We start from the raw sequence: 24420 nt of genomic DNA on the forward strand, positions 1-24420 counted from the left end.
ATCAAGGGGACTATTTGACAGCAAATGTTGCTATCAGTGGATTATATATAACTCATCCCAAGGACCAGATGAAAAAGGGATAACCCCAGGAATGGAAGGGCTCGCCTCCATGTAAATCATGCTACAAATTGAACAACACCCAGAGAGGGCATTGTTCAGCTTCAATTGTGAACCCTATTCAACGTTTACTATTCCCCTGGAATCAATGTTAATTAAGGCTGACTGCGGCCATAAATCAGCCATTGGGTTTTACAACTTAATTCTGCTTTAAGTGTGTGTGTGTGTGTGTGTGTGTGTGTGTGTAAATGTGTGTGTGTGTGTGTGTGTGTGTATAATCTCCCAAGAGTTGCTGAAGTCATTTGTTTTGGTTTGAACCCCAGAGTTACATTCCGTGGTTTGCTAAAAGGGGTGTCATGTGTTTGCTATGTGGCACTGTAAGCAGTTAAGTAATTTAGCTCATGGGGGCATGGTTCATGGAACTGAGCCAAATTGGAAGGGGGGCAGTAGGATGGAGAGAAACACTTGATATATTTTGCAAGTAACACGGAAAGCACAAACATTTGCTGCTATCGCCTCACAGCTCAGAAACTAACTGCAGCCCAGAGCTGAACTCCCAATGTCCCTGCTCTCCCCTGGCATCTGAATTCCGGGATCTCACCCGGTTCTTGGGAGAGGGAGAGCCTCCCACCACCACGTCACCCTGTGAATGCTATTTTTACTGGTGTTTCATAGTTAGGACATTAAAATGCTGAAATGCTGTAAGCCACTTCAGCCTTCAGAAAAATAGAGGGATAAATATCCAGAAAAGGCATGTGATTGGCCCAGTTCTTAGACTGGAGCCATGAAATGTGCCCCCCAAGGATGCTGGGGCATGGCTCTGGCAGAGTGCACCCCCTCAAGGCAGCCTTCCTCATGTCCTACCTCTGGGTTTCCCACTGGCATCTGGAAACAGGGTGCAGGGCTAAGGAAACCACCCTTGGTCCAATTCCATAGGGCTCTCCTTGTGGATCCTACCTCGTCCTCTGTGGAGGAGGTGCTCTGGATCACTTTGCCCAGAGAGGGAAGAACTTCTCCTTCCTTCCTTCCCTCCCTTCCTCTGCAGGGCAAGGAGGCCTTGAGGCAGTGCAGACTATTTTTCTAGAAGGTGCTTGGAGGAAAGAGGCCTTCTTGCTACTCTTCCCCTTTCTAGACTCCTTTCAACAGGATTAGTAGCACTTCAAAAGCCCTTGTCCAGTGGCCACAGGCAGGGGAAAGAAAACGAGTCAGTGCATATCCATGGTGGGTAAAGGATGCTATCCTCCTGCCGGTCCAGTTTCCCCTCAAAAGGACTGTCAATCTCCTGCAAGGAATCAGAGGCCTCCTGCATGGTTTGCCAGATGTGCAAACTGCATCAGAATGGGAAGAGGTGCTTCCATTCCAACCTGTCCTGTGCACTTGTGGACCACAGCTCTGCTCTGCCTGTTCCATCTTCTGGTCTTTGTTTCCCCCTGCCAGCCCGATTCTAGGATATCATCAGTCAATGGTGCTGGCTCCTCACACCCCAAATCCAAAGAAAAGGGGCCTCACAGCCTCAGGCTGACAGAGGCAACCTCTACTCAGGAGCAGGCACAGAACCCCAGGATATCACACAGATCCTTCTACCCTGCAAGGGGCCAAAGCCCCACTGATGGCTCCTACCTTTAAATTGTGTGGCAACAATACTATTTATAACCTCTCCCGTAGTGGGTTGTCATAGAGGCACCTACAGCCTTCGGGATCATGGCCTGGGAATTGGGAAACTGCCAGCAGACTGTCTCCAGTTGCAGCTGGGAGGAAGAGTCAGCCAATTCTCTCCCGATTTCCTGCCTGCCCAAACCATGGAGTGTCGTTGGAACAGCCTGCCTTATGAAAGAGAAATGACTGGCCAACCTCCACTGTTCCAAAATAATAAGGAAATGGGAGACAGCTAAGCAGAGTACAAGATACTCTGCCACCCATGACAACATCTAAATCGCCCCTTGCCTCGTGTTATGAAACTAAATTGAATAATGGCCCTGTGGACACATCCTGGTCGTGTTGAACACAAAACTGAGAATGAATGTGTCTCATCCATTTCTTAGCGACAAGTAAAATGGAGTTCATTCACATTTATGGAAAGAGAAATTTCCTAGTGCCCAGGGGATTCACTTCAGATAGAAAACATAAATCCCACACCAGGCTTTCTATTCTTTGCAGCTAAGAAATTATTGTATAAAACCTGCCCACCCATCCCAGTTTCAAATTTGACAATTTTCTGCTCTATTCTGTATAGAACCGAAGTGGTTTAGGGGTTTGAATACAAATTCCTTCTAACATCCACCCAGTTTGGACAGGACAATGTTTAAAACTCATGAAGAGTAATACATCCACTGAGTCTCTTTTTTCTAATATCTCCTTTTAAACTCTGCAATTAAAAGCAACCAAATCACAATCACCACTGGCCAACGAATCAACATGGATGGCATGCAGTGTAACCTTTCATTTCCTCTCTTGAAATATGTCCTGGAACGACGTGCGAGTGAATAATTTTCATTCCTCCTTCAATATTGATTCGTGATGATGTCATCAGGCATCTGCGGCGACCTCCCTGGAGCACCAGCAAGAACCTCAGCCAGTGGACAGAAATTAAGCCTGAGCCCTCGGGTCCTCCAAGGTGGAATTATTTTCCCATGGATTTAATAAACCATGTTCTTGTAGTTCTGCAATTCCATAATGTTTTTTTCCTCTCCCCCATACAGGAAGAGGATTTTAACATCCACATAATAACAGCTTCCCATAGGAGAGAAGCATGTTTTTGGATGAATTGGAATTTCCTAGCTCTCTTGATTTAGTAGCTGGTTATAGTTTCAATTCCATCAAAGTGATCCCTTTTTCATATGAGGCTCGTTCCTCCAAGAGGGTTTTTTTTTGGGGGGGGGGGGGAGGCATCGGATGCCAAAGAAGCTTAAGGGAGGAATCTCAGCTGTTTGGCCCCAAGCGACCATCTCGAGGCTGCAGGAGCTGAGTGCATAATGACACTTTTTGGGGATAATTTTGGAGGCATGCAAAAAATCCAGCAGCCCCCGCTTCCCTTGGTAAATATTTCATAACACTGAAGATACCTGGCACCTGTGCCTCCGGAAATTTCATATCCTTCATTTCCTCTCTGTTTGGAAACTTTTCAAAAGCTCCAGTGTTGAGCCTGGCAAAGGAAAATCCTCCCCAACCCAAGGTGTGGTGCGTGATGTGTCTTGATTTCTCAGGGCTCATTTGCTCTCAAGCACATGGCTGTCCTGATCCGACACAAGCCCAAACCTTCCCGCCAGGGAATGACGATGCATTCCTGGGATCAGCTACCCACCAGCAGCTGGCTGAAGAATCCTTCCCAATGAACATTTCGCTTTGGAGGAATTTGGCTTTAGGGACTCATCACCAGCGGAACTTTGTCCTTCTGCAAAGGCCATCACAGATTCTGGCAAAGGTGGAAGACGGTCACTCGGACCCTGTCTGTCTCTGCCACCCACACTCTGTCCCCAAAGTGGCTGGCTCCTGCAGTTTTCCAAATATGAGGTACGGGGAATAGAGACCCAGAGCTTATTGGCAGGGCACAGATTTGGCAGAAAGGAAGGTCTCAGGTCAGCCAGAGGAAGAGAAACTTGAGGGGGGATCTGAAAGGCTGTTGGTCCCACAGAAGGGTGCAGAGGAGGCCCCAGAGGGCACGCCTAGAGCGAAGGGGCTTAAGAGACAGGAGGGGAGATCTTGGAGAAAGGTCTTGAGGACAGGGAGTTTGACTAGGTTCTGTGGTTCAACCTCTGATTAAAAAGGATCCCAGGAAGTTGGAGATGGGAATAGCCTCTGTGGCAAGAACCCCTGGAAGCAGCTGCAATTCTGGGCCAGGTGGGTGCTAGGGATGAGCAACTATAAAGGCAGCTTTGGATGCTTTCTGTACCTGCTGCCTCCTAGACACACAGACACACACACACAGACACACACACACACACACACACACACACACACGTCGGCCTTGAGGTCCAGGAATGCTTACTCCTCTACCACTTTTTGCTGGGCTCAGTCTGCAACAGTCTCTCTCTCTCTCTCTCTCTCTCTCTCTCTCTCTCTCTCTGTCTCTCTCTCTCTCTCTCTCTCTGTCTCTCTCTCTCACACACACAGTGTAGATACTTCTACATAAACAGATGAAGCTACCTTGGATGATTTTTTAAAATCCCATTTGTATTCTACCCTTCTTCATCCTCACAACAAACCTGTGAGGCAGGTGGGGGGGGTGAGGTGAAGTGAAGGTCTCACACTCATGGCTACGGAGGACTCTGAGTATCCTAGTCACCGTCCCCCCCTGCCCATCACTTAGCTGCGCTGACCCAGATGAGACCCCTGATCTCTCTCTGCTGCTTTAGAGTCAGGGGGTGGATTCTGAAACCTTCTGCATTCAAAGTAGGTGCTCTGTCCCTCAACCAAGGCCTCTTTTTGGGAAAAGGAGACAAGCACACAGCTGCACATTTTTGCTCATGGACACAACTATCATGTCGGGACCATTGGTCCGCCTGGGCCAGTATTAGATGCTCAGACTGAAACAGCAGCTTGGCAGGGACTTGGGCAGACAGGTATTTCCTGCCACCTGCTGCCAATTCCTTTGGAGATATGAGGGATTTGACCTCGGAACCTAATCCATGCCAAGTCTGGGTCTGCTGCTAAGGGAAGTCCTGCAGTGACCAAGTCAAAAGTTAAGGAACCAGAGCAGGTTCCAAGATGCTGGAGATCAGAGGACAGCTGGACCAGAGGTTGGCAGAGGAGCCCACTGAAGCACAACCCACAGCACCAGGGTCTATAGGACCAGAGCCAGAACCTTCACAGGCACCTGCCTTTGGTACCGCCCATGCTATCTCACCAGTCCAATGGCATAGGGACCACACTAGGACAGAGGGCTTCTCCAGGTCAGTGGACTGGTCCTTCCAGAGGCTCTTGTTCTCCAAAAAGGGGGCAGAACCTAGGAGGGAGAGTTTCAAAAGGCCTCAGGTCACTTCCAGCCCTCCTTAGAGCAAGCAGCTCCCTATGAGCTCTCCATGGTGCTGCTTTCCTCCTCTCCCCCCCCCTCCACTACCACTTGGGCTCCACAGGACAAGAGCAGCGGAGATCCACAAGAGAGGTGCCACACATAAGAAGGCCCTGGCTCTCAGTGCCTCATCTGAGAAGACAAAGTTGACAATACATGGCAGGATTGAGAGCTTTTTAGTTTAGAGAAAATGATACATAAGGAAAGGCTTGATAGAGATGTATAAAATTATGAATGGAATGGGAGGCGTGGAGAGAGAACGCTTTCTCCAGCAACAGATTCAGAACAAACAAAAGAGAGCCCTTCTTTGCACAATATGTAACTAAATGATAGAATTCACTATAACACTGTTTTATTTGTTTTACAAATGATATATTTTATTGTTGTGACGTACCTTAGACCCCACAGTATAGTGCAGGCAAGAAATCCAACAAACAAACAAGCAAATAAAATGCCATTAAAACAGAGTGCTTGACTAGATCAGTAGAGCTTGGGGTCTGGTTCAGAAGGATGGTGTTTTTTTGACTTCTTAATAAAACATAAAAGGTAGGTGCTGAATCTTTCTGCAGGAACTGCTCTTCTACACTTGGTAGAATGTGCCCCTTTTGCAGTAGCACTGAGATTGTCTGTGTATCTCTGTTATTTTTAGGTGAAGACCTTCCTGTTAATCATCAGCTTTGGAAAATGCTGTCCTTGGGAAGACATTTGTAGTTAAACACAATCTCTCAATATTTATTCCTGAAAAAGCAAAAAGAGAGGGGGGAGGGCCTCCTTCTGTTTAACTTGGAAGTCCCTCTTCTAAGCACATATGAGAAACGGCTGGAATGTCAGCTTCATCCTCAGTGGCCCCTTCTGGCCTGATCGCTCTCCGTGGCATGATAAATCACTGGCCAAATCCTTTACCTTTGCCTGTTTGATCTCAGCTCAGCAAGACCTGGTTTTGATGTGAAGAACACTCCAGATCTCTTAGGTCAGAGACAAATAGCAGAGCCTGTGACCTGCAAAGAGTGGCTGTTCGATTAGGCCCAAGTGAACCATCAGGAGGCAGCTTTGGGATGAGGGTTCACTCCGGCAAGCCTCCCGCCAGCCTCCTTAATGTTCCTCAATTCTCCTGTTAGAGCATTTCAAAGCCAGCTCTGCGGAGAGCCTGTGCAGGACATGTCTCTTTGTGTCTGGTGGCTCTAAAACAAAGTTTTAAAAACTCCATGGGAAGAGCTCAGGAAGGATTAGCTAGTCTAAATGACTTCTGGCATTTCAGAGCAAGCAGCAGAATACATATCAACACTGATTGTGGTGCCTATAATGAAGTATTTCTAATGTTAAGTTTGCACATGTGGTTCCAATTAGCCTCCCCCCACCAGCACTACCACCGTCAAGATGCGCACACAGCACACTCTCTCTCGCTCTCTTTTGGTTGGCAAAAGCATCTTTCTGATGTTCACAAATTCATCTGCTCAGAAGGATGTTGGTGATTATTATTACAGTCTATAATTAGAGATGGGCCAAAGCAGCAAAGAGCAGGAGGGGCTCCAACTGAGGATCATCTGTGGGTAGACCTTTTCTTATAATTTAGCACAAGCATTCAACAACTTCAGTGAAATGGGAGAACGTGAACAGGGAGTTCAGAAAAAGGACAGTTTTGGATCCATCAGGATTAGGTTACATCATATTAAAGAACATTTACTCGCTGCCTTTTGCCACCTATGACATCTTTGGTGAAAGGCATTAAGCAAACTTTGGGTGATGGCAGCAGAAGCTGGAAAAGCCACCCCCCCCCAAAAAAAAACCCTTACAGAGTCAAATGGAAGGTCCTTCCCACTGACTTGCCTGCCAAAGAAACAAAAGGGAGTTTGGACCCTTTCTTCTACATGAAACCAATAAAGAAACATTTAAACATTATGTTCCCAGTCCAGCTGGATCAGACCAAAGGTCCACAGCACCCTTCTTCCTACCAAGAGCTACCCAGATGCCTCCAGGAAACTCGCCACCAGGACAGAAAGACAGCACCCAGCTCCTGGTATTAAGTGATAGGTGTCTTCTGGAGTGTTCATTGCCAGCTGTCATGACTAACAGCCCTTGGATAAACTTTTCCTCTTTTATGAATGCCTCTAAACCTTATTTAAATGCTTCTAAGCCAATGGTCATCTTCCCTTGCACCTGTGGCAGTGAATTCAGTAAGGCAGCTCCTGGTTGTGCAAAGAAGCGATTCCTATTGCTGGCCCCCTTTTCTTTAGGTTCCAATAGCTGGCAGGGCATTGATGTCCTACACAGTTATTTCCTGGTGGTGATCTGCTGGACACAGATCCCCTCCACACCCCCTACTGTGCAATTGCAGTTATGATTCCTTCCTTTGACAGTACAAGAATTGGAGGTTGCTAAGCCAAGAGCATAGAATCCAGGGCACCTTTCTGACTCTTCATGGCTACATTAAGGGTGGGGGGTGTCAAGCGCCTCCCCTGTTTTTGCAGGCATGACAAACTTTGCTGCACAGCTCCCCATCCGCACTATACGTTTAAAGCAGAATCATGCCACTTTTAAGAGCCATGGCTTCCCTCAAATCACCCCAGGGATTGAAGTTAGTTAAGGGCCCTGGGAATTATTAGGAGACCCCAAGGTAAGGTCTGGCCTCACTTTTGCCCAGTCTGCATCAGGCCACTAAGGCTGGGGGCATCCTCTTCCCAGGCCCCTGTGGGGCAGTATGAGGACAGCTCAGATTAGGGGTAGTGGTGGCTGCTGCCTGGAGGACTCCCAAGGAAAGGGGAGAAGAGAGGAGGCTGAGGGAACACTCCACAAGGGAGGGTGTCTGAAAAGGGGTGAGGGGCTGCTGGCTCTGCAGGCAAGGGGTGACATAACTGGGCTGCTGAGGCTCACAGTGTGTTTCCTCACAGGGGAGCCACAGAAAGAATGTAGTTGGTCAAGGGAGCCATGGACTCAAAAAGGTTGAAAACCTCTGTTCTAATCTATTGTGAGATTTTGGAGCAGGGGAATAGTAATGACTTGTTCCCCAATAAAGGCCAATGTGAACAAGACATTTCTATTTGCCACTAAATTCAAAGGGGGCGACAGTGCTCAAGGTGTAAATAAAAAATGTAAGTTTAATTCTTTGCCAAGTGCCTAATATTAAAAGGTAGGAGAACATCCCCCCCTCCAGCAATTTCTGTATTTAAAAAACCCAAATGCACCAAACAGAAAGGGTTTTGAAATCCCACCAATGAAATTAAGGCTGGGCTGATATTCAGTCCCCAGATTCCTGAAAATATGCTGTCCCTGTGAGAACAGGGCCTGGTTTTCTGTAACTTTCTTGCCTCCCCCTCGTCTTGGCAGAAATCAAGGCAGAGTCACTACCAACATCATCATGGCTCTGCCTGAGGTGAGATAATGTAGAGCTGGAAAAGATGCAGAAAGAGACAACCAAAATGGTCAAAGGGATGAATCGCCCTACAAAGGGAAGGTGCAACATTTGGAGTGTTTCAGTTGGGGGGGGGGGGACTGTTCTAGAACTATGCAAAGTGCTAATGCAAACATGATCTACTCAAAAGGGTTGAAAATCCAGTCTGAGTGGGTGCGAGTCTCTCTTGACTGGTAATGAATTGGCAAAGCAAGTTGTACATAAACACTCGAAGAGGAAACGTTCCTCTCTGTAACGATGAGTGAGCCACTCCCAATCTCTATTGAGCCCTCGTCTGATAGTGTCAAATCTGCAACTGAAGCTTCACAGCACAGCCCTGTCATAACTTGGCAGCCATCACTGGCAATGTTTTGGTGAAGCATACTGTAACTATTTACTAATAGGTGGCCAAACATCAGACCGCATGAGTTTCTTCCTTTCATTCACCCCAAAGCCAACATGGAAAGCGATACTGAGGCACTTTTTGAACCACAACACCTTCCCCACGAAGATGATGTTTTGCTTCGTTTTGTAGGAACACAGGAAGCTGCCTTAGACTGGGATGGATCTAGCCCTGTGTTCTCTACAGCAGGAGTGGGCAACCTCAGGCCTGTGGGCCAAACTTGGACACATACGCTACACACAGCCCAAAACATTTGCCCACAAAGGAACGGACTGGAAAGGGTTGCCCTTCTGCCTGGGCTGAAATCACTTGGCTCTGATCCTGTCCTCCACAGCTTGGCCTATCAAGCTGCATCAGAGTTCAAGAGTTGTATAGGAAAAGGCTTCCCAACACCCCAAAACACCACTCATGAAGCTTGTTTGCAGGACATGCCGCCCAAACTGAAAAGCCCCTTTCTTAAAACATGTGGCAGCCTTTCCTTGGAGCTGATGCAAAAGCACTTGACGCATGCCCAGAGTGCCTTTACTGTCCCTTGCCGCTTTAGATGTCCAGCAGCTGAGCCCCAGAGGATCAAGCCCCACTTCCAATTAAGCTGTGCACCTGGACCCTGCTGTGTTTCCTGAGAGTAGCAGGCTATATCGGCCTCTGGACCTCCAGCCAGAGGGGAAAGGCTCACACTTCCCCGCCCTGAGAAAGAATGCAGCAGACATCCAGATGGGGGCGGGATGAGCCGAAGGGGCTCAAACGCCTGCCTTTGCTCACTGCTTCCCCTCCACAGCTGCCTCCCCCTGTCCAAGAGGCTGGGCCCAGGATCTTGCCATGGCTGGCCTCTGCCGACAGGAGCATCCTCCCCGGGGGTAGCAGTTGCACAGCAGGGTGGCCCCCGGCAGAAACAACCTTTTGGCTTCTCTCTCGGAGATGCTTTTGCTCCCTTCCATGAGGCAGCCTCTCCAAGAGCTTGCAATTGTCTGGGGTGCCTCAAAAAGTCCTGGACCCCCCAACTGGAAAAGTTGAGCTGTGCTCTTTGGTAGCAACCAGGAGCTTGGAAACATGGCACCAAAAGGCCACACAAAGGCTTCAATTCAGCAGGAGGGTTTGGAAGGCCCAGGAAGTGGAGCCAGGCCACTGCCCCAAGTTTCTGTGCATCAGGCCACTGAAAAAGCACCCTTCCCCTCCCCCCGCCCACATTGGGACTCCACCAGACCTCTTCCTCCTTTTCCCCGGCCTCCTCCCTTCATTATCAAATTTTAGGTTGTGAGCTTAATGGGGCAGGCAGGGAACTGTTCTCTTGACCACCATGTGTCACCAGTCATGATCCACACCCAAGTCTTCTGCTTGGCAGAACTGGGTCCTCCTTGCGCTGTGATTAGGTGGCCCTCGAGACTTGTGCTTTATTGCAGTGCATGCATTCCGCACCATGTTCTTGACACAGCAATACTGCACAGTTGGTGGATTTACCCTGCTTTATTAGTTGCACTGCAATTCTTCCCCAATGCCTACGCACTACTGCTAATGTTGTAAAGACCTCCTTTCAAGCCACTGGCTCAGCCCTGGCAGGGGACGTAGGGAAGCTCTGGACAGCAGCATCTTAAAAGCATGGGGCCTGTGAGCTGGTTCTTTGATGCCCCCTACAGGCCAGGGCCTTCCTGGCAAAAAGCTTCAGAAAAGGGCAACCCACGTGATCAAGGGAAAGGAGCGACCCCCCCCCCCCAAAGAAAGGTTGCGTCACTTGGGACTTTTTCGTTTAGAGAAAAGGTGAGTAAGAGGCAACATGATAGAAGTTTATAAACTTCTGCATGGGATGGAGAAAGAGGATAGAGAAATGTTTTTCTCCTTCTCTCATAACACTAGAATTTGGGGACATTCAATAGAGCTGAATGTTGGAAGATTCAGGACAGTTAAAAGACAGGACTTTCCACATAAGGTAAAGGTAAAGGGACCCCTGACCATTAGGTCCAGTCGTGACCGACTCTTGGGTTGTGGCACTCATCTCGCTTTACTGGCCGACGGGGCCGGTGTACAGCTTCCGGGTCATGTGGCCAGCATGACTAAGCCGCTTCTGGAGAACCAGACAGTGCACAGAAACGCCGTTTACCTTCCCGCTGGAGCGGTACCTATTTATCTACTTGCACTTTTTGGGGTGCTTTCGAACTGCTAGGTTGGCAGGAGCAGGGACCAAGCAACAGGAGCTCACCCCGTTGCGGAGATTCGAACCGCCGACCTTCTGATCAGCAAGTCCTAGTCTCTGTGGTTTAACCCACAGCACCACCCGCGTCCCATTCTTTCCACATACTGCATGGTTAAACTATGGAACTTGCTGGGTGATGGCTGGCAACTGGGATGGCTTTAAAAACACATTGGACCCATTCATGTTGGTTAAGGCTATCAATGTTTACTAGTCATGATGGCCTCCATGGTCACAGGCAGTAATGCTTCTGAATGCCAGTTGCTGGAACCCACAGGAGGAGACGGTGCTGTTGTGCTCAGATCCTGCTTGTGGGGCTCCCAGAATGGACAGGCATGCAGCTGGACTGATCCAGGAGACTCTTCTTATATTATTTTCTTCAGACGGGACGACCAAAACTGTGCTGCTATTCAAAATGCAGCAGCACCAGAGATTTACTTTTTTAAGAAGGCATTGTGAGACAATGCTGTTTTATTCTCAGTTCCTTTCCTAATTGTTCCCCATATGATCACATCTTCTATGATCAGAATTTCAACCTTCATTACAATGAGAAGAGAAAAGAAATAAGAGCAAGTGCCCACAAACGAATGAGGGGAGCTTGAAAGCATGGAAAAGAGTGGTCTGGATTGTTTCACACAAGAAAAAAACAGAGAGAGAGAGAGGGGGGAAGAGGGAGAGAAAGGAAGAGGGAGCGAGATCTCCTGAAATGCAGTGGATGGAGACAATTCCATGGCATCCCATTACGCCTGGCAATAAACTATGTAGGGAGGACAGGAATGGTTGGGGGAGGAATTCCGCCATTTCTCTCCATCAGGAATGTCTGCACCAAGAACTCCCTGCAAAGCAAACAGGCTTCTGGCTGTCAAATCCGAACCCTTTCCTGGATGGCTATAGGCTTCCAGATCTGCCCTGGTGGCATCTGAAATGTGGAGCCCTTAGAGGAGAAGCCACCACAAGGGAGTCGGACAGGTAATTGCGGAAGGGAACCCCTCCCTCTGAAGGCTTTTCTTTTTAATTAGAGCAGCCTTCCCCAACCTGGGGCCCTCCAGAGATTTTGGACTCCCATCAGCCAGTTATTCAAAACATCTGGAGGGTACCAACAGGATGGAGAAAGCTGGTGTACAGAATATCTCAAGGAACAACTGGCCATGGGAGAAGAGATTGCTAAAGTCAAGGTTTTCCCCACTCCCCACTCCAAAAAACGAAACAAAAAAAGTCAGTAGCAGCTGCAGAGATACAATTCTGTCCCCAGAATTGGATCAAGGCACTGGTGTGGTAGCAGCAAAGTCTGTATGTTAACCCTTCCTCTCTTCCTGTTTCATTTTCCTAATAAAAATATTTGTCCCCCTGCTGCTACTCTGTTCTCCACAAGACAAAATATGCAGGTTCCCTCCTAGGCCAAGAAAGGCTGAAGCAAAGCAGAGAGCAGGGGGTGGCAGAGGACAAGAACTTGTTCCTGTGTCCTTACCTCGTGAAGAATTAAAGAACCGATAAACACCATCATTTGAAAATACAGTGGAAACTCAGTTTTCAAGCGTCTCAGAAGCCGAACATTTCAGAAGCCGAACGCCGAAAACGCAGAAGTGAATGCTTCCATTTTCGAACGTGCCTCAGAAGTCGAACGGCTTCCGAGGCGCATTTCTCAATTTTCACCATTGAAATTGCCGACAACCCTTTGCGCCTCGGTTGTCAAACGTTTTGGAAGTCAAACGGTCTTCCAGAACAGATTACGTTTGACAACCGAGGTTCCACTGTATTGTGGAATTGTACCAAAAAAGAATAACAAACAAGATGCAAGGTTAAAAACCGACAAGCAGGAACAATATCCCACAATGCTACCCTGGAAAAGGCCTGGCCTATGATCCTGGGAGGGACGTGGGTGGCGCTGTGGGTTAAACCACAGAGCCTAGGACTTGCCAATCAGAAGGTCGGTGGTTTGAATCCACGCAATGGGGTGAGCTCCCGTTGCTCGGTCCCTGCTCCTGCCAACCTAGCAGTTCAAAAGCACATCAAAGTGCAAGTAGATAAATAGGTACCGCTCTGGCGGGAAGGTAAACGGTGTTTCCGTGCGCTGCTCTGGTTCGCCAGAAGTGGCTTAGTCATGCTGGCCACATGACCCGGAAGCTGTACGCCGGCGCCCTCTGCCACTAAAGCGAGATGAGTGCCACAACCCCAGAGTCAGTCACGACTGGACCTAATGGTCAGGGGTCCCTTTACCTTTTTATGATCCTGGGAAGAAGGGAGGTATAGAAAGGCAATAAATAAAAAAACTATTGAAAAACCCCAAATAGCTGGTGCCACCCTTGTTCCCAGGGGGAGGGGGCTTTCCTCACCCTTGCAGCTGCCTCCCTTCAAAAAAAGTCTCCTCTGCTGTAGAACCACTGGTGGGACACTGAGGAGCCACAGCTCTCCAGTTGCTGGAGGTGAGGAACAGGGTTCAAGGTTCAGTACAGGCCTGAAAGGCTGAAGATGGATTTGGGGGATCAGGGCCTCTGGGAAGGGAACTTGGCGGTGGCCCTGGAAACCCTCTTTCAACCCCCAAGCCTCACAACCCCTGGAGAGGCCCTGCCTCCAATGATTGCATACAAATGGAAGGAAGGGAGAAGAGATTCCTTGCAAGGTCTAGGCGCATGGAAGTCATTAATATCCTGAGGAAACTATAAATGTAAGCACATGCCTGATATTTATTGCTCATGAGAAAAATAAGCTTAGTAGTAATTCCACGCGCCTCCCCCCCCCCCCAATGTTAATTTGCTGGAAATAAAGGCAATTAAAAGGCATCCTGCGTGATGCAAAACATTCTTGTCAAAGGCTGGTGATTCAAGCAGCTATCACAGGCGTGTATTTGTGTGTGTGAGTTAACTGCCAACATGTTAGAATGTCAGCCTTCTTGCAGCGGAGCTGGGCAGAATACAATGCGCTTGACTTACTGCACCCTGGGGTGCCGTGCGACGATGCAAGAGGGTGGATTTAATTTAAAAAGGAAGTACATTTGAAACTCCCTGCAAGGAGTTCGGAAATTGGAGTCCATAGAATCAGCAGGAAAGCGGGAGGGAACGGAGGCGTCTCTCCCCACTCCCCACCTCCAGGGCCCTTTCAGGGGGCATTTCTGAAGCCAAATATAGGACAGAAACGGTGGGGTTGTGTAGGGAGATGCAAGAATCTCAAATGGGCTCTTTGAACAAAAGCTGATACCCCCAACCGCACTCAGTGAGAGAAAGAGGAAGAGAGGAAGAGATTGCGGTGGTGAGCCAGAACTAACACAGCTTAAAGGATGCTTAAAGGCAGAGGGTAGGGCTGGGCTTTTTAAAACAAAAACAACGTAAAACACACTTCATACTAACTTTAAAAACCACCTTGAATGGCCAAAGACATTCAGCTGCAAAGTGTACTGTCAAGAGCAGCCCTACAGTTTTCTGGCATCACCCAGAGCATCGTTTGTGTGGGGGCTCACCAGGACTCACCCTCAGCAGTGGTTTTGCACACCAAGGGCATTTCTGGGTTTTTGAGATGGGACTCAGGCCCCTGCTGGCAAATTCAGGTGGTACAACTAGAGTGAGTTTGGAGTTCTGCCACAACAGATCTGCTTCCGAAACAACAACCACACACCCTCCATAGACTACTTGCTGTAAGGAAAGTGATGGGGAAACGCACTGGACAGTGTGTGGGATAACAACTGTTTGATGCAGCACTGTACAACCATCTCACAAACAAACCAGAACAAATGCCAACCTCTGTGAAAACAAACGAGGGCGGATGCTCTGACTCCCATCAGGCCCCGTCAGCACAGCCAGTCAGCAGAGAGAAGGGGAACTGTAGTCCATAACCTTGCTTATGCTTGGCATAAATGGACTTTTTTTGGAAGAGCACCAGAAGAACCAATGCTGGATCAGATCAAAGGTTCATCCACTCCACCACCCAACAGCAAGAAGCCTCCAGGAAGTCCACCGGCAGGGCATGAAGACAAATGGCTCTCCTTCCATGGCTCTCTCCTGCCAGTAATACACACACAGTATTTTGTAGCATGTGGCCTCTGATAGTGCCGTCTCCTGACAAGCAGCCGTTGATGGCCTTCTCCCCTTCTTCTGTGAATTTGCCAAAGTTCACAGTGAGATCCATCAATGAATGATACATTGTCTTGTGTGAAGAACTTCTTTCTCCATGAATCTGCTCCCCATCAGTGGCACTGGGGGACTATGAATTGTGGGGGATAAAAATCCCTCTCTACCCATTCTTTCCTCATTCTGTGAGCCTCAACCACCCCCACCCCAATGGGATGCAACCCTCATTCACTCAGCCGCCCTTAAGAGCACCCAGACTTTGTCTGCAGGTCTCAGCCCAGCATTACGAGAAGCAGAGGCAGAAGCCACAGGTTCATGTAAGAATTGTCTTGCTGGTCATGTTGGTACCCCATCTAGCCCAGCGTCCTGTTCTCACAGTGGCCAGTCAATGTCCACACAAAGCCCACCAGGATCAGAGCACCACCACCACAACTCCTTCCTGCAGTTTCCAGCAAGTTACATCCAGAAGCATTATGGTCTCCAGCAGTGGAAGTAGAACATAGTTCTGGGTCCAAAACATCTGAAGGGACACCATAGTGGGGAAGGTTGACCTGTCACTTCTGAACGACTGTCCCGTGCCTGTTTTCTTGGAAGGAAGTCCCATTGTGTTCAATGGGGCTTACTCCCAGGTAAGTGTAGGATTGCAGCCTAGGAGTAATTGCATCTCAGGGGTACCTTGAGCTTGGTCAAAGCCATCAACACCTTGACATTGCAACTTAGCACACACACACTTTGACAGGGAAGGGGAGAAGGGGACACCCCACACTCCCATCTCCCCCCTCCCCTCAGACTTTCTGCCTACACTGCAGACCATACCAGCCCATTTGACCACTGGTTTGTGCTTACAATCCTGCCAGCTCCCCCCAAAGTGTTTATATGGAGTTTATACAGCTGGAAGCAAGACAGAAAGGAGGAGATCGTGGCTGGTGCATCTCCCTTCCTGCACAGGGGCCGACGGGTGTATCAACAGCCTTGTCTTCCATTCATAACACCACTTTGTCTTCCTACCGAGTTGTTTATCTGAGGGTTTAATCACAGAGCTCTCCCAAGCCCAACAAGCAGGGGGACACAACTCTAATCAGAGGCAAAAAAGGATGCAGTCGCCATACTCTCAGGTCTTGCTTCTCCATCCCAGGGACTTAGCCAATTGGCAGGACAATGTGATGGTTCTTTATGTCACTTTTCAGAATACATGTGCTAAGTCTCCTGAGAGATAAGCCACTTCTAAAAGGCTGCCTAAAGCTGGGCCTGCAAAATCTGTGTCAAACAGAATTAATTTCCTGCAAAAATAAAAATATTTTTTAAAAATTCTATTCATTTTAATTTTAAATTCCTCCAAAGCGCATGGTTGTCATTTTACATGGTTTGGGAGGATCATAAGAACATCAGAGAAGCCTGGCTGATGCTGGGTGTCACTGAAGGTCCATCTAGTTCAAGGCCCTTGCTTCCCCCAAGGGGGCCAACCAGATACCTCCAGAAGCAGGATGTGAGGACAAGTCACTTCTCTCAATGTCATTCTCCCAAAACCCATATTCAGTGTTAGACTGCCTTTGAACATGGAGCTTGCACAGAACAATCCTGGATAGTCGCCACTTAGATGAATCCTCCATGAATGTCTCAATATTTAAAGAAACAGCTTGCTCTTTAGGATGCTTAAAATGAGGCTGGCTTCTATTCAAAAGTGGAGTTCAAAGTAAGTGAAGGGAATCTCCTGGGACAGGTAGGTAGGCTTCTTTCCCCCTCAGTCATCTTCATGGTCCAGTAGGGATGAACCACCCAGCCTTGGGGAAAACCCCAAATCAGTCCCAGGAATACTTTGGAACTCCTGGTTCATGCACAACTACAAGGAATCGCAGAGTTGTGCCCCTTCAGCAGCACTGCAAAAGACCTCAAGGTGCAGAAGAGATCACTGCTGCCTCAAGCAACTGGCTCTTTTGCAAGGTCAGGACTGAGTATGGTACATCCCCAATTCCCCACAACTTTACACAGGGGTGCCAACTTGAATAAAATAGGGGGGGCAGGTAAGCCCCGCCCCACATAATTGATCACGAGGCACAGCGTGCACACACCATTTGAAGAGCAATGGCCATCAACTGGGGGGGGGGGAGCCCCCTCAAATATTTTATGGGTGGGTAAAGGGACCTTGACCCCTAGGAGTTGGTTCCCATGATCCTACACCTGAATCTCTTTCTGCTGGTATCATAAGCTTCAAGGCATTACTTGGAAGTAACTCATTCTTTCTTATTTCTTTGAATGTGAGCACACACACATCCTAGTATCCTAACCTTAAGCACACCTGCATGGAAGCGAGATCCTTGGGATTTGCTTCTAAGGAAATGTGTCCAGCTACAAGCCCCCAGGTGAAGCAAGTAAGAATATTGGAAAGGAGCACAATGTGGTGCAATGTTGCCTCCCCCCCCCCCCAGCTAACACCAGGGAGTCCAAGAAGATTCCCCCAACATCCCTTAGCTGCCCCTTAAGGAACAGAGCAGGGGTCAGCAAACTTTTTCAGCAGGGGGCTGGTCCACTGTCCCTCAGACCTTGTGGGGGGCCAAACTATATTTGGGGGGGGGGGCTGATGCAAGACCACCATGAGCCCTGGTGGCTGCTTACCTGTGTCTTGCGAGCAGCAGGGGCTGGTGGTGGAGGGACAATGAGCAGCGAGCAGAAGGGCTCCGGAGAGGGGCTGCTTAAAATGGCGTCCGCTTGAGTACTGCTGCTGATGGCACCAACAAAGCCCAGCCCCCTTCCTCCTCTAGGCAGGGCAAGGAGAAGCCAGGAGGAGGGAGGAGGGAGGCACTGGCACCACAGTGTAAGGGAGAGGGAGGGAGAGGGAAAGAACACGCGCGCTGGCGATCCATGCAGCGATTCCCAGACCGTCCGCGGGCCGGATCCAGAAGGCAATTGGGCCTGATCCGGCCCACGGACCTTAGTTTGCCGACCCATGGAATAGAGTGATGCACACAAGCCCCTCTGGAGTAGGCAATCAACCCGCTCACTGTCAACATCTCTGCATTACTTGGACTGAGCTTCTGTTAAACTGCCCTTGTCCAGGTAAATTTCATTTTTCATTATGGTATTTCCCCTAAAGGATAACGGTTCAAGCTACACACAAGAGGAAGAATGTGCAGCTGTGATACACAAGCAAGCAGCCTTTGCAATACATCCTGGTGCTCCTGAGCCTCCAGCATCAGCCAACAATTCTCCCAACAAACTGGTCCACCTCCTGATGTTTGAAAGATTTATGAGTCACTCAGTGAATATTGCTGTCTTTCACTGCACAATTTAACATGCTGGATTTATTTAAGGCAGACCTCTCAGCAATGTAAACAGCTTGTAGATCTAGCAAAATATTTCCTGAACCTTTCCCTACACCCCGCACCCCATCTCAGACTCCGCAGGGTGGCTTCGGATGTTACAAGGAAACACACAAAGGCAAGCTGCCTCCACATTCAGTTCCTGAGCATCTGGAGGCGAATTCGTGCATCTCCTCTGATGGCCAGATGCACCAGCCTTCCCTGTATGTTTAACAGATGAAAGAAGGAGTGCCTCTTCATCACACACAATGCAGAATTAGCACATGAAGCTTGCTGTCACAAGAAGCAGCGAAGGTTGCTAGTACAGGTGGCTGCTGCACAGATGGAGAACCTGTGGCCCTCCAGATGTGACTGGACTCCAACTCCCATCAGCCAGGCCAATGACCAGGGATGCTGATGGAACTATAGTCCAGCAACATCTGGAGGGCCATTGACAGCTGTTGTTGGACTACAACTCCCATCATCCCTGATCACTGTTCCTGCTAGCTTGGGATGATGGAAGTTGTAGCCAAGGTACAGCTTGACACCCAGATTTGAGAAACATTGAGGAGCTCTGTTCCTGGTGGAGGCTGGTCCAGCGCAGCTAGTGGGGGACAGCCCTACCAATTTTAGTCTGTCCTTGGCCAGTCCCCACCTGACTGGAATTGCTTCTTTGCCAGTCACCCTCAGAAGTCAAGAGCTTCCTCAACACACTCAGCCATCATCTGATTCCAACCTTCAACTCTTATTTTCTGATTCCAATCAGGCTCTGTTTTTAAAGAAGTCTTATGTCTGGACGCGGGTGGCACTGTGTGTTAAACCACAGAGCCTAGGACTTGCCAATCGGAAGGTCGGCAGTTCGAATCCCCACGACGGGGTGAGCTCCTGTTGCTCGGTCCCTGCTCCTGCCAACCTAGCAGTTCGAAAGCACATCAAAGTGCAAGTAGATAAATAGGTACAGCTCCGGCAGGAAGGTAAATGGCATTTCCGTGCGCTGCTCTGGCTCGCCAGAAGCGACTTAGTCATGCTGGCCACATGACCCAGAAGCTGTACACCAGCTCCCTTGGCCAATAAAGCGAGATGAGCATTGCAACCCCATAGTCGGCCACGACTGGACCTAATGGTCAGGGGTCCCTTTTCCTTTACCTATGTCTGGTAGGGTATAGAAGTCTTACTACTCTGGGAGAAGGAGTGTCTCTGGTGAAGGACACATCATGCTCCTTCTGTGGTTGTTGGTCCACCTTTGGCCCCCACCCTGCACTCAGCTCTCATCTGAGCATGCTTGCAATAGTTTAATGTGTTTAAGGGCTTCCATTGAGCAACATCACCCCATTCAGTGATGGGGTCAGTCTATAATGCATCTGGGTGCCCCAGGTGCAAAACAAACAAACAACCAGCCCCGCTCCCACTAATGAACCCAGAATGCTTTCTGCCAACCCCTTTCTCCCGGGCCAGCCCCCCTGAAATGGCAGAGGTGCGCGGGAGCACAGCACCACTCTTGCGCAACTCTCACTCATTTCCAGGGTTGCGCGCAGGAGAACTTCCCGGTGGATTGTGCGCCCCAGGGGGACAGGTCTCCGCAACTCCTAAACGAGGCTCGAAATTTCACGCCTAAAGTGTCCCCCCTCGTCCCGCCTCTGCATGCAAGTCACAGACACAACCGCGGCGGCCTTTCCACCGAGACTCAGGATTGCAAGAGCCGCGCAGCATCCACAAACTGGAACGGTTGCGCCGAATTCCAGGCAAGAGAAGGAAATCCCGCTGGGCGCTCAAGGAAGAAAAGGGAGGCGGAGCAGCCAGAGAGAATGGGCGCTGCTATAACTTTTAGATGCTCGAGGTTACAAGTGATTCCCGCCCCCCCCCCCGCTCCCCTTCCCCTTCTGGAGGCGATTTGTTCCCTTTTGTTTACAGGAGTTGTCACTTGAGAGAGACATAAAAGTGACCCCACCGGCTGAGAGAATCCAGCGCAGGGCCGTCATTTTCTATCTCCTTGTTTTTCTTTGCAATAAGTGGGAAAGTGGATCCTGGATAAAAGTCTGGCCAGAGCCACGACACCCAATTAAAGGCTTCAATTAGCAATAAATCACTTGCCTGGCCTGCCGAGAGAGAGGGCGGCCGTGGGGGGAGAGAGACCGGAGAAAAACGGAGCGAGAAAAACAGAGACGGGTGTACGAAACTAAGATCCCCCCCCCCGCTCTCTCTCTCTCACACCCACACCATGTTTCTCTTGCAAAGGCAACCTTTTATTTCCATTTTTCGATGCACTGTAATTTTTATAGAAATATGGGATAAAAAACGACAAGGACTTACTACTGATATATACCATCATTGTGCATGGATTTTTGCAGAGTAACACAGTTCCACGCTGGTAAAGTATTTTCACGAGTGCCACAGCCACTCAATATTTCAGATCAACATTAATTTTGGGACGTGTGAGGGAGGTTCCTGTCCCATTCTTGTGACTCCTTAATCCCAGCCCGTCGTCACCCCCGCTTCTACTTGGGGCGCAAGTTTCTGGTCCTCAAGAATCTGCTCTGGTCTCTCCCGCGTTCAGTGCATACCGAGGCGACGGTGTGACCCAAAAATATTTTGGGACTAACTGTATGCTACTGAAACAAGCTGCCGTGAGACAGATTTTTTTTTCCCATATTTCTACATATCCATATTTAATCTAGATCACTTTTCTTTCTCTTTTTATAAATAATATCAAGACTGTGGGTAGGATCCAGCCCAAGTTAAGCGCTATTAGATCTCACTGATTTCAGCTGGAGAGAACTAAGCAAGATGATGAGACATCAGAATAGATGTAAAGATGCTTAGCTATAGATCGTTACAGCAAAATTCATACAGTATTTTTTTTTTACTCAGAAGTAAGTTCCATTGAGCTCAATGGGGCTTACCCCGTACTAGGAAGTGTATGTAGGATTGCAGCCTCTGCACATAAAACCACGAGTATTGTGATTACGAACCAGCTACGCTTCTGCACATTCCTTTGATTTCAACGGGAAGAGTCAGCAACGGGCTTCATTATCTCCCACTGAAATCAGTGAGGCTTGAAAGTGCTTAATTTGACTGGATCGCACCCCCAGTAATCCTAGCACTATAGATAAATAATCCTTACATTGTTAAGAGCAGTTAAGTGCCAGGTAAGTGAACCGGCACAAGGCATTCGAGACTCACATTTATTTTATTTTTTTATTTTAATTTGAAAATAGGTGGTTTATTCGAATGATCAGCAAGTCCTCATGTGGCTATTGTATTTCGGATTTAAGAAAAAACAGGGAGCAGCAGCAAATTCATGATGAAATTTGGGAATAGAACACATTCGTGATGAAACATTCTGGGAACAGAATGAATCTTTAACAAACATTTGTCATGTATGTTTGCATCAATGAGGTTTCTTGTTAATCGGCATTGCGTGACCTATATTGGCTTCAAATAGAAGCGCCGCCTTCTTACAAGCCTGAAGCGTCTAATGTCCCTTTCAAAGGATGAAGAATGTCCGCGCTTGGGACCTGATCCATGCCCAAATTCTCCTGCAATGACTGCTCACTGAGTTGCACGCTCTCGCGCAATTCCCCTTTAACCTCAGTGGGGCTTGTGCAAATGGTCTTGCATCCCACGGGATCATGTCCAGTGTGCTTAATAATACAAACAGGCGGACCAAAGGCATCACACTTCCTGTCGAAATTGCGTTTTGGAATAACTGTCTTCGAACACACATACGCTAAAAACCTTGCAGATCTGTATCAACTGTATCAACTCTGCACACCTTAGCCCGCACACCTTAGCCCGCAGAATAAGCCATCAACCCTGGGCACTTGGTGATGTGGATAAGCAAATAATTTTCTTGCCAAGTTGCCTGTATTCGAGATAGTTATTTGTCTAGGAAGGAAATCAGCAAACGATTCCCTCCTTCCAAAGTTACAACAACTTGGCTCGGTGACATCTGCGGCAGGAATTGTTAAGGAAGAGTCCCAGGAGCGAAAGACACCAGTTTTTAGAACAGCAAAACGGAACATGATTCTCATCATCTTTCAATAGGCTAAAACAAGATTTGTACAATCGCGCCCTCCAACAATCTTCAGGAGCTCAAGTCTGTGCGGAGAAACCCTTTTCCCAGAAAGAAAGAAAAACTGATCCAAAGAGTTAAAATGATGCCAGGCAAACTGGAAAGGGCAAGATATTTTTTCTTATCCTATGGACTTTCTTTCACATAGAGCCACCCATCTACTGGCATCCAGCAGCTGAAAACGCACCTCTTTCTGGCTTTTGTGTTTGTGTGTTTTTGAAGAGAAGTCCGAGGGAAGCGGTTTTGTGTCAGCTCAGAAAAAGAGAAGCCCGTGCTCCTCTGGCAGGGAAGAGCAGACAGGTGACTTACCTTGGTGTACTTGATCTCCAGGTTGAGGGTGGGAGACGGGAGCAAATGCAGAGAAGCCATCAGAGCCGCCGGGTCCGCCTTCAGCCCACCTGGCATCTCAATTTTGCTGGAGGTCATCGTCTCGGGAGCCTTCTCCTCCTTGCCCGACGGGGCGACTGTCTCCCTAAGTCTGTGGCTTGAAATAGGTATGGAGAGAGGGGAGTGTGGGTGTGTTTATGTGTGTATTTTCTCCCCTCTTCCCCCAACCCAGCGCTGGAGATTTGGAGGCTGCTGCCGTCTTCGGTATATAAGCAGGTGTCAAGGCAACCTCTCCTTATTGGACGGGAGGGCAGGGCCAAGGAGGCAGGACGACCTCCAAGGAGGATGGGAGCATCCAGAGCCTCTCCACCCCAAGCCCTGCAGAGGCGTCGAGGAGAGGCAACAGGTCCTCCCTGGCTGGCCGTCAAGTCCAGCCACCCGCTCCCCCCTTGAGCTTCATCCCATCAACTGGGCACCAGCAGGAACTGATAACTCCCTTTGCTCACCAGGGAAAGAGGCTTTGCCTGAATCCTTCTTCCCCTTTTACTGATAAGCAGAGGCGGGAGAAGAGGGTCCAAGGCGAGGCTGGCGGGGGGAAGAGAAGCAATTACGGAGGGTTTCCCTGGGATAATTAAAGAGGAATTAGCACCTTGGTCTTAGATGCAGCCCAGCGGAAATCCGACGAGGGGGCTTTCTGGGCAGAGGCTCCAGGAGGGAAGAAGGGGACTCACTCCTCCAGCAGCCCAGAAGGAATTTGGGAATCTAATTAGAAACTCGCTGCCAAGGGAGGGAGGAAAAGGAGCCATAAACATGTCAGACCCAGAAACGCGCTCCGCCCCCCTCTCTCTTGGGGGCGCAGGCTCGGAGCCTCAGCCCAGGTGGGAGCGATGCGAGGGTCTGGGGAAGCCAGGGTGTCCCCAAACCACTTCAGCCATGGATGGCAGAGGGGCGGGTTAGAGAAGCAGCCGCAGGCAGCATCCGCACTATTCATTTAAAGCGCTGTGATACCACATTGAACAGTCAAGGATCGTGAGAACTGTAGCTTGCTAAGGGTGTTGAGAGTTGTTGAGAGACCCCTGTTCCCCTCACAGCAGGCGTGCCAACTTGAATAAAATATTGGGGGCCCCAGGTAAGCCCCACCCCACATAATTGATCAGTTGGCGCACACCCACACCATTTGAATGGCAATGCCCATAAACTTTGGGAGGGGGGCCTGCCCCCTCAAATATTTTATTGGGGGCGCCGAAATGACCTTGGCTCCTATGCCTCACAGAGGGGACTGGGCTGAGGCATGACTGACAGCGCCTGCTTTGAAGACCAGTTCAGGAATTGCAGAAGAAGATCCAAAGAGGGGCAGAACGCCCCCCCCCCCCAAAAAAACACCCTTTGTTGTTGAGGGGCTGTTTTATTCCGCGTTTGGCAGACCGGTTTTTTTGTTTTTGTTTTAATTGGAAACTTATTTCAGTTTCAAAAGTGAGAAACGTCACGGAGAACGGGGGGGAAAACCCAACCTTCGCATTCAATCTGGCTTTTGATCGCCAGCGAGGAGAAAGCGAGGAGTCGGAGGGACTCATCCTGACACATCCTTGGAAGGAAGGGGGTTGAAGTTCTTCTGCAGGAGTC

At 49.0% G+C, this 24420-nt stretch overlaps 1 protein-coding gene across 1 annotated transcript in view; it reads right to left on the reverse strand.

Moving 5' to 3' along the window:
* ALDH1A2 (aldehyde dehydrogenase 1 family member A2) overlaps positions 1-23524 on the reverse strand; it is a 72701-nt gene extending 49177 nt beyond the window's left edge. The window contains exons 1-2 of the mRNA XM_080980783.1: positions 23447-23524; positions 22780-22954 (exon numbers count right to left, since the gene is read on the reverse strand). Coding sequence (XP_080836909.1) covers positions 22780-22896 — 117 coding nt within the window. The 5' untranslated portion in view covers positions 22897-22954; positions 23447-23524. The remainder of the gene's footprint in view (positions 1-22779; positions 22955-23446) is intronic.
* Positions 23525-24420: the final 896 nt, after the last annotated feature.

This window comes from Podarcis pityusensis (assembly GCF_964106645.2).
Source record: "Podarcis pityusensis genome assembly, chromosome: 14".
Taxonomy (NCBI): Eukaryota; Metazoa; Chordata; class Lepidosauria; order Squamata; family Lacertidae; genus Podarcis; species Podarcis pityusensis.